An 11,018-nucleotide genomic window follows, 5' to 3' on the forward strand; every position below is an offset into this window, starting at 1 on the left:
ACATTTCTCACCAATGACAAAAGATAAATTTTGCACATCTATGTAATGTAGTGGTAACATGTGCCAAATTTGAAGCCAAATGCTCTAAAACTGAGTTAGCTGAATCTATATTTTCGTATGATTTTCATTCAAAATATACTGTTACCATGGCAACAATTGTTCAACAATGATGAAATATGAAGTCTGCGCATCTCTGTACTATAGTGGTCACATGTGCCAAATTTCAAGCCAAATACTCAAAGACTGAGGGAGTTAACTGAATCCTCAGTACAATGTAGTGTAAATGAATATAAAATATAAAAAATGAAAAATTAAATTTTTTATTTTGTAATTTGGTAGATTACGTGACAGGTAATGTATAGTGCCAATTTTCAGGGCGATTGCGCGACTACGGCCCAGATCTTGGGGTGGGGGGGTAATCAACCCTCCCTCCGGCCACAGAACAGGCCAAAATGCCCAGCCTGGTTACGGTTAATGTTCCTCACTTTTTACAGTCAAAACAAAAGCATTACACCTAAACAGTCATAGCCACAATAGTCTTACAGTGTACTGAAACATGTCTAATTCAAATGGCTGGCTGGCTCTCCTTTGGTTTTTACAAATCACAAAAGTGTTTGGTCACCTCTATTAATATTTTGCTTCCTACCCCAAGTATATGTTATCACTTTGCACTTGACTTTCTCTAGCTCCATATTTCAGAAGTTTAGCGCATCAATGGCATCAAAGTTATGTTATCATCACTTACTAAACTGGCATAATTTTCCTCTTTATATTTTATTGACAATATGTAATGATTTGCCTTACCATTGTAACCCTCTATAACTGCATCCACAATCGGTCTTGCTGTCTGGTTGTACACATCAGTCTGCTTGGCGCCTGGTGCAAATACAGTGTCAAAGGTGAATGACTTGGGTGGTTCACCCTTTGGGGCACTGGGGTTGGTAACCTGAATGGTGCCTCTCATTTCATCCATCTTGACCACTGGCTTGAAGCCCTTTTGTGTCTCCTTGGAGTTCAGGGGGCGGCACCGCACCACCACTCGTACATTGTCCTCATTCGAGTTTGGCCCACCCTGGAAGATGAAATATGATAAACACAAGAAAGGATAGCTTGAGTCATACCATTTAAAATATGTATATGGAAATACCATCTTTCCTTTCTTGAAATATTTTCTTGAACATACTGTGGCAACTATTGTGTGGGTAGGGAGCAGAGACAGTGCTGAGCTATTGACTCCCCAGAGCAGTATTAACCCGTTGAGGACGGACTTATCTTGCTACAACACACATTTCCCATAGACACCTGCCCGAGTACAGGGCTGCCAACCTTGAGTGAGAGTTTGGCGTGAGACACTGCGAGGGAGCGGAGCAACCCCCTGGCTAGCGCCTGGCGGCCTGCTGTGCGGCTGTAGGCCGTACGTACACAGTCAGTGTATGTAAAGCGATGTAAAGCACACGTCATAGCCGGCCATACGTGTACTGTAATTTGCCAAAAGTACAAGCTACGCTCACGTGGTATAGGTGGAGACCAATCGTAATCCAATAGCTCGTCTTTGCGCGCGAACCGAAAACGATTATTATTGGTTAAGCTTTACACCCACGCGGGAAAATCTCGAAATTTTGGGCTTGGGCATATCGATATTTGGGATATCAGAGAATTTAGAGATATATTTATTTTTGTAGTCATGTACAGTCCATTTTGGGGGTTTAGCGTGAGATTTCGTTTATCAGAGTGAGACAGTCAAAATTGGTTGAATTGCGCGAGTCTCACGCTCAATGTGTGAGAGTTGGCAGCCCTGCGAGTATACTCGGGACTCGTCCTCAACGGGTTAAGTACACTTTTGTACATGTAACCATGCATCACAAAACCAACCTAATGTCGCACAGACTGATTTTACCTGAGGACTCAAAATAGGGGAAATTGGTCAAACTAGTCAATCTTAAGTATACCATATTTTCTGAAAGAGCAATTCTTCTTCTACATAATTCTAAAGTTTGGAAACAGAAAATGAGTGTGAAATTGTGTTTGTTGTTTTTTTTTTTTGCAGTTTTTTATAACACTTGAGAGTAATAGTGTACAAAAGTGTGATTGGGTATGTCTTAGAGGTCCCTTTTCATTTCTTAAATACTTTCCATGCTCCTCAAGATGATGCTACTGCATTTAAAGTTGTTACACAAATACACTGGACAGCAAAAGAAAGTACCCACTTCTGTCAAAGGCCGCACACAACAATTCACCCCCTTGAAATACAAGGAAAAGTAGAAATTATGCGGTGCGTAATATATGTCCCCGCCGGAAGTAGCATTTTGTAACAAAATGTGCAATATAGGTAAAAAATCAAGGTCAAAGGTCAAAGAAGTCAAAGGTCAAAATTCTGTGTAGAAGTTTTGAAGCCCTCACCTGGTGCCATCACATAAAGCAAATGGAATCGAAATTGGGTTAGAAATGGCGAAGGAGTAGCATTTTGTAGCCAATGTACAATATAGGTCAAAAATCAAGGTCAAAGGTCAAAGAAGACAAAGGTCAAAATTCTGTGTACAAGTTTTGAAGCCCTCACCTAGTGCTATCACATAAAGCAAACGGAATCGAAATCAGGTTAGAAATGGCGAAGGAGTAGCATTTTGTAGCAAAATGCACAATATAGGTCAAAAATCAAGGTCAAAGGTCAAAGAAGTCAAAGGTCAAAATTCTGTGTAGAAGTTTTGAAGCCCTCAACTAGTGCCATCATATAAAGCAAACGGAATCGAAATCGGGTTAGAAATGGCGAAGGAGTAGCATTTTGTAGCAAAATGAATATAGGTCAAAAATCAAGGTCAAAGGTCAAAGAAGTCAAAGGTCAAAATTCTGTGTACAAGTTTTGAAGCCCTCACCTAGTGCCATCACATAAAGCAAACGGAATCAAAATTGGGTTAGAAATGTCGAAGGAGTAGCATTTTGTAGCAAAATGTACAATATAGGTCAAAGGTAAAGGTCAAGGTCAAAGGTCACAACTGAAATTCTGTGTAGAAGTTTTAAAGCTCCCATGTAGTGCTATCATATAAAGCAAACAGAATCAAAATTGGCTCATAAATGACAGAGAAGTAGCAAATTGAACATTTTGATCACACACGGACGCACGGACGGACGGACACACGGACGGACGCACAGACACATACACGTACGGAGCCCGTTTCATAGTCCCCTGCTCGAACTCGTTCGGCGGGGACAAAAAAAATTTTGTACAAAGGTATGCTGCAATATCCACTATAGTAATCACATACCCAATAGCAAGTGATTATCAATTATTACAAAGGAAAAACTGACATGCACAGCATATTGGTTACTGAATCAAAAGTCACAAAATGTAACAGAATGAGCCTTACAAGTTTTATGCAAAAATCAGTGTCACAGGACAAAAAAAAAGCAGTCACAAACATCAATTTTCAATAATGCGTATGTCCTCCTCGTGCCTGGACACATTCCAGGCGTCTCTGACGCATGCTGTGGACAAGCTGTCTGGCCTAGTCCTGGGGAAGTTCTGTCCATTCCTCCTGCAGAGCTTGGCTCAATTTTGGTTGTTTGAAAATGTTGTCCATTCAGTGGCCATTTTTGCTTGGTGGAAAGTGCTTTTGAGTGGGACTTTTGATTCAGTGACCAAGATGCTGTGCATGTCAATTTCTTCTTTGTTATGAAGACATTCACTTGCTTATGTGCATGAGATTAGTAAGGGGCATTGTCGCACACCTGTGTACAAAAATTGTTTATTTCTAAGGGGTGACATTTTGGGTGCGGCCTTTGACAGAAGTGGGTACTTTCTTTTGCTGTCCAGTTTAGTATGTCATGAATAGAATGTGTTTTTTATGTGGAAAATTTCGGCTTAATCTGACCATCCCTTCATTGTGGTTGCTATAGAGTTTTCCATCCTAGATCCATTTTTTTTTTTTTTTTTTTTTTTTTGGGGGGGGTCCTATTCATTGCACAGAGCGCAGGTTGGTGAGATTATGAGCACGTGAATATGTTTCAATAGGTTAATAATGTTAGTAGGTTTGTATTACCTATGTATATGTGACACAATATGTACTCTGTTCTATAGCGCCTTGAGTATCTTTTTTAGGTAGAAATGTGCGCTCTACAAGAGTCTCACTATATATCATTATTAGTATAGTGATTGGAAATGAAAATAAAAACAAGAATGAAAAAATATTTGAATAAAACCTGAACTATTTTTCATTTCATTTTTCCCATTAATAACACAGGTTAGGAAAGTCAATTTGTACTGAGTTATGTGCTGTATACTGTCTGCCATTTCAAAGCTTAGAGTCTGCCATCACAAAATCTGTCCTTAACTAAAAAATTCCATGTCTGGCGATTTTTTGCTGGTTTTGTGATGCAGGGGTCACATATGCCAGCTCAATGCAAGTGCAAACCCAAGAGCAGCTATCGATGTACCTGAGCTGAGAGAATATGACTGTGTACTTGAGACTGAGATATCACAGCTTCACAAGTGCATGTGGACACTTGTGTATAATGTTGTGTATGCAGCACAATCAATCTGTTCAACCGCTGCAACCATGCCTGCCTGTCGGGCATCAGACTCATTAGTCACTTTCCAGCCGGCAGCAGACGAGGACTTCCTTAAATCTTCGTTCGTGAAGCACATGCTATGCGCATTCAATGTCAATACTTATACAAGGCCACTGAAAAATGAGCGTGCACCATACCTTGTTGACACAAAGTTGCACTGGGGACGTTGCGGCGCCCGTTCCTGTCCGAATTTTGGTGACTCGGCACTTGCATTCAGTCCCCGTCATTTATTCACTGCACGTACTGATATTTTGTTTTTCTTTGCGTTTTTGAGGATACACTCACACTCTGAGTTTGCGATAAGCGAAAAATCTTGCAACAGAACAGCATAATTTTTCAATTTTTTGCACTTTTTCGGTGACCCTAATTCTTAACACGGGATCGAATTCGCGCGCGCTTTGGAAAAGTTGTGCCGATTCTGTATTTTGATGGCTAAATTTGGGATTTTAGATGGATCTTTGGAGGTGACTCAGGCACTTTCCTGTGGTGAAGGAGTGTGCCAGTATGTGAAACGATGTGATAATCACTGATATACTACGTGTGTTGTGACAGTAGAATTTGCTGGCTTGTGATAAGTGAGAAGTGTCCAGATTTTGGAGGCCTGCCGAAAAATGGGGGTTTTACTCTACCGGTACTCATTCTGTGTGTCTGTTCCAGCGCAAGTCTTGCTGATGGTGAATTCCTAAATACTGGACGTGGCTTGTTACTCCTCCACTTCTGTTCCGAGCATGGTTACAACCACACAAGTGTAGCTGCTATGGTAAAGACATACAAGTGTGTTTGTATGCACTGCCAATACAAAATGGCGTCTAGATGACGTCATGATTGTCTGATCGTGTTGAATGGGGGAAATTTTGTACAAGTCAGTAAGACAAAGAAACTGTAAAAATTTAATTTGGAATGGGTAAATATACTAACTCAACTGTAATGTTAGTCATGGAGAAAAACATCACAGAAATTTGTACAGTAATATTAGAGGGTCTATTTAAATAAACAAGAATAAATAAAGCCAAAAGATCCAGTCTGAATACAATAGGTGATATGCATCACCTAGATCCAGGCCTAATTACAAACTTTAGAATCTTGTAAACCCGGCATGCCATAAGTCCGGCATGCCATAAGCCCTCAAGGACTGCATGCTCTGCATCATGCCTACAGCTGTACCTAGCCAGCATCAAAACTACTAGCTCACTCAAGTGCTCGTAATACCCCCATCTCATTAGACGGCGATTCCGCTACGATCATCAAAAATCAACAAAGCGCGGCGAATCGTGGCTTGATCGCTTTAAATCTTCTCCATCGTATCTTGAGCGGTTCAGAAGCGCGGAGGGTCGCCACCATCGCCATGGTTGGCGACCTTGCTACGGAAGTTTTGAACATGTCCAAAACTTCCGTAGCAAGGTCACTGTGGTTCTAGAGCATATTACAATCGCCTCACCAGTGCATTAAAAGCGCCACATTCGTAACTCTGACGGGGTAGGCGTAACTCAAACGCATCGAAAGCGGCCTCCATCGCCCATGAAAATTACGACTTTTACAGTACCAGTATTACGTAACAGGAACCAACCATGAACAAAAGAAAGTGATGCACAGATCAGGAAGGTGGACATGGAGAAAAGCGTATAAAATTCATTTTTCCACGTACACTCAATACAAATCTACTCTGTTTATTAAATTGTTTGTTTGTCATATACCGTTGCAAGTCAATGAAAGTAAATTAAGTTGTAATCTTTTCAAATATTATCTTCATAAAATTGTCTCATTGTAGGATACGATTTGTAGTTTGCTCGTAAGCCGGTTCTTGAATATCATATACACATTTTACCCTTTTAATTGAATGGATGACTTAACTCATACCGGTAGTGCAATTTCACGTCAGGTTCTAACTCGAACTGGTGTGTTCTAGAATGCTAAGATGTAAGGGTAAAACCATATTCTGCATAACATATCCATGTTGGTTTGACGCTGACATCTGCCTGAAGAAATTCAATCATGAAACCCATTTTATACCCCGATCGCTTGAAATCATAGGATGAGCCCGGCGTCAGCATACTTGTGTATCACTGTCGCTCCGATCGTATCACTGTTGTAGCGAGGACTTGATAAGCGTACGAATATCACAACACGACGAGACCCGCTGCTTCTGCGATCGAACTGACTGTATTGCGATATTCGTACGCTTATCAAGACCTTGCTACAACAGTGATACGATCGGAGCAACAGTGATGCGTTTACGCCGGGCTCATATTACGATCTCAAGCGATCGGGGTATAAAATGGGTTTCACTGAATTTGATTGAATTTCTTCAGTCAGATGTCAGTGTCAAACCAACATGGATATGCAGACTTTGGTTTCACCCTTACATCTTATTCTTAGCATTCTAGAACACACCAGTCAGAACCTGATTGTGAAAGTCACCCATACAATAAAAAGGGTAAAATGTGCTAAGAACCGGCTTACGAGCAAACAACAAATCGTATCCTACAATGAGCCAATCTTATGAAGATATATTTGAAAACATTACGACTATGTTGTAAATGTATGTATGGTGTTTCAGTTTTTACTTTCATTGACTGGCAATGGTGTATGACAAACAAACAATTTAATAAATAGAGTAGATTCGTGCTGAGTGTACGAGGAAAAAGGAATTTTATTCGCTTTTCTCCGTGTCCAAATCCCTGCTGGTCTGGTGCATCTCTTTCTTCCGTTCATGGTTGGTTCCTGTTAGTATTACGTAACACTGCTAAAGTGGTAATTTTCATGGGTGATGGGGCCGCTTTCGATGCGCTTGAGTTACGCTTTACGCGATGGTACCCCGTCAGAGCTACGAATGTGGTGCTTTTAATGCGCTCGTGGGGCGATTGTGATACTCTCTAAAACCACAGCGACCTCGCTACGGAAGTTTTGGACATGTTCAAAACTTCCGTAGCGAGGTCGCCGACGATGGCGATGGTGGCGACTCTGTACTCTCTGCGCTTCTAAACCGCTCAAGATACAATGGAGAAGATTTAGAGCGATGAAGCCATGATCCGCCGCGCTTTGTCGATTTTTGATGATCGTAGCGGAATCGCCGTCTAACGTTTATAGTGAGATCGAGATGGGGGTATATAAGCAAGCACGCACAACTAAATTCAGCGGTAGCAACACAAGTAGGTTTCCGGTGCGGAGGTAACCCCGGCGCGGGGCGCTGTACACAGTAGTATTGGGGTCGCTGCTGCGGTTAGTGCGGAGGTAGCAACAAAGGTAGACAGAAAGATCCGTCTGTCCGAAGGAGTCTTTTATATTTTTCACGTTATCGCTCTCCTCCGTAGACATACAGTTGTACCTATACGGAGGGGATTCGTGAAGCCAGACGCAGTCTCCACGGAACATTCCCCGACGGCCAGATACAGACTGATCTTTCGGTCAACAACAAAGGTAAACATGTAAATCTAATTATACGAGTAGCTACTAGTAGATTCTACTGACGTAAATTTACCAAGTTAGTACAGGGACTACAGCTTCCGTTGTAGGGCAAGTCCAAGATAAGGTCCCCTCAGAAGGCAAAATTTCATCTTTGCTCAATATTGACATCTTTGGTATCATTTTGAAGCTTATGAGTTGAAGTTTTGATTTCCATGGAGGAAAAAATGATATTATGTAAGTTTATGTAAATTTCAAGGGCTTCATTTGCATTAATGTGAAACATAGCGTTACGTATGGGACGTTTATAAAAATTCATATTAATTCAAAGGAAAGCAAATGATATTTGATTAATATGTGGACATAAGAAGTTCATCAAATAGTTTAACTTGGTATAAAAATTTAGGGATTATGCAAATGATTATACGAATTAGCTCGTGTCCTATCATGAGATGTCCCATACGTAACAAATTGAGGTCATTTTTTTAGGTTTTCTCTGAAATTGCTAAGGATATTTTAATGCCCTTTTGGAAAGTTCTAATTTATTGTTTAGAGAAATTAAATACCATAGAAAAAAGAAAAAACAGTAAACAGAATATATTCTATTAGGCATTGAAATAATGTTACGTAAGGGACAAATGCGTTACGTATGGGACATCCTCATACATATTGCATGTGAATGCATGTAGCTAGCTGGGAAGGTCTCTCAGTACACAAATGGTAAATCATCCTGAAGAAAGCATCCCAACATTGTAGCTACTTTTTGAGTTTTAGACACTTGAAACAATGCATGTACTTGACTGAACAATTTTCAGAAAGGGGGAGGGGAAAATGGCAAAATACAAAATGAAAAATCAGCATTAAAGGGATGGTATAGTTTTTGTAGAAATGGGGATTCAGTTTTCAACATTTAATGAGATGATTGGAAACCAATTATATGAATTACTAAAGAGCATACAATCCTAAGACTAGAGGAATTCAAAGTTTATGTGACAGAGATCCAATTTGAAATGGTTGTGATATATATACAAAAAAATATATAAAGTAAAATGATTCCTTTTTATTGCAAGTGATACACAAATTGTCCTTATTCAGTTTCAATAGTAGCCACGCCAGAATTCATGGGTATACATACTGAGGTGTGACTCGAATCAATGACCCGACTGCTAGACAGACATCTACTTGATCACTGGGGTTCCACGCTGCAGGTATTGCGTATCTATCAAAATTGATATTTCTTGTATCAAGTCATATTTTATTGAAACTAAATGGCAAACTGCCCTTCTTCAATGGAAGTAAACTATTCAATTTTTCAGTAGTAACTATCCTGATAGAAATAGGGCATACATACTCAGGTTGGTCATAAAAAATATAGAATATGATTAAATATGATTATGATGGTAAATATATGGGGAATATTGTTCCCTTGTCAATCTGGAACAGCATTTGAGTAATTTCAACTGATTCTACCTCAATGATTATGCACAAATTTGTTTGTGGGTATTTTGCAAAATTATTTTTCAAAATACCTATAAAACTTGGTTCTCCACACACTAAACGAATGGGGGACAAAGGGCATGCATACTCAGGTTGGTCATAAGAATATAAAAATATGATTGAATATGATTATAATGGTGAATATTCAGGGAATAATGTTTCCTTAACAATCTGGATCAGAATTTGAGTAGTTTCAACTGATTTTACTACAATAATTATGCCAAAATACCCATAAACATGGTTCTTCACACACTAAATGAATGGGGGACAAACTGTCCCATACGTAACTGTCCCATACGTAACACGTCATGTCTGTCTTTAATTAGAACCTGTACTTAGAGCTTTTTGCCTAATGACACGAAACTTAATGTGATAATCTTGAGTGTTGTGACTTTCATCACAGTGAGTTACAAGTTGTAGAATGAAATACTTTCAGAGAGTTTTGAGGTTGACAAAAATGTTCAAAAAAACAAAAGTTTTCTGGTCCCATACGTAACGGCACATATTTTCTCTTCTAGAATATAATTGTCAAGGTCATTTTTCTCAATTTTTTACATGTTTATACTTCTCCTAGATATCAATCACCATGATGAAGTTCAGTATGATCAAAGACCATTAACACTATTTTTCAGGTAATAAAAGTCTCTGAATGTCCCATACGTATAAAACGCGCGCATTATCTTGGACTTGCCCTGTAACGTTAACATTAGATTCTATGTAGGCCTTACGTTAGACGTAAGTTGTTAGATCTAGAGCCTAATCTGGATCCTAATCATGATAAAATTTACCTGTTTCTGTCTTACTAACGTTAGTAGGCCTATTAAACACTAACTATACACAGCCCAGTCGCTGTACATGGTACGTCGCATAGCGTAACAGCGTCTGGTCGGGCTAATTAAACACTAACGTTACACTATTACGTTAGTAACAGTTAATTTTCCACTAATAATTTATATTCTTTCTGGTCAGTTTATTCTGTCTTTATTTGTTACAAACTCAAAAAGCTGCATCACTTCGGTGATCCCTCGCATTTATCCCCAAGTTGAATTATCCTTCGGGTTTATGCCAGGTTCAAATGTGTGCGTGTGTGTTACACACAAACACACTGCTATAGCTTCTGACCACCCGAGCATTGAGAATTAAGGGTTTCTGGGACGAACACTGTACTAGGGCTTTCTATAGCTCAGTCGGTAGAGCACCGGTCTAGCAATCCGGAGGTCTCGGGTTCGAATCCCGTTGGAATCCCATTTTCTTTGCTCACTTTTCCACAGTTAATTTACTTGTATTTACTGTTAGTGTTACTAGACTAGAACTAGTCTAGTGTTAGTTGTACTAATTTTATAGACACCCACACTATGATGCACGCAAAGATTAGTTCACATTAAATTACCGGCATTCTTGTGTAGTCTACGATGTCCGTTGGCTCACTTGCACATGAAGATGAAAATTCGTGACAAATTTGGTGACAACATCGATGCCAGCAATCATGCCAGGCCAGACCTCAGCTCAGGGAGCGTGTAGTGAGCTAACGTTACACCCTATAAAACGTTAGCTAG

General features: G+C 39.8%; 1 protein-coding gene across 1 annotated transcript in view; it reads right to left on the reverse strand.

Annotated features, from left to right (window-relative positions):
- The window catches only part of LOC139716226 (kinesin-II 85 kDa subunit-like), a 62,078-nt gene extending 51,077 nt beyond the window's left edge, over nucleotides 1-11,001 (reverse strand). The window contains exons 1-2 of the mRNA XM_071627790.1: nucleotides 10,853-11,001; nucleotides 805-1,072 (exon numbers count right to left, since the gene is read on the reverse strand). Of these exons, the coding sequence (XP_071483891.1) occupies nucleotides 805-1,072; nucleotides 10,853-10,858 (274 nt within the window). The 5' untranslated portion in view covers nucleotides 10,859-11,001. The remainder of the gene's footprint in view (nucleotides 1-804; nucleotides 1,073-10,852) is intronic.
- Between the last annotated feature and the right edge of the window lie 17 nt (nucleotides 11,002-11,018).

The sequence above is a fragment of the Diadema antillarum genome, unplaced genomic scaffold (genome assembly GCF_040938485.1).
Source record: "Diadema antillarum isolate AM-2024a unplaced genomic scaffold, OU_Dant_1.0 scf00000063, whole genome shotgun sequence".
NCBI lineage: Eukaryota > Metazoa > Echinodermata > Echinoidea > Diadematoida > Diadematidae > Diadema > Diadema antillarum.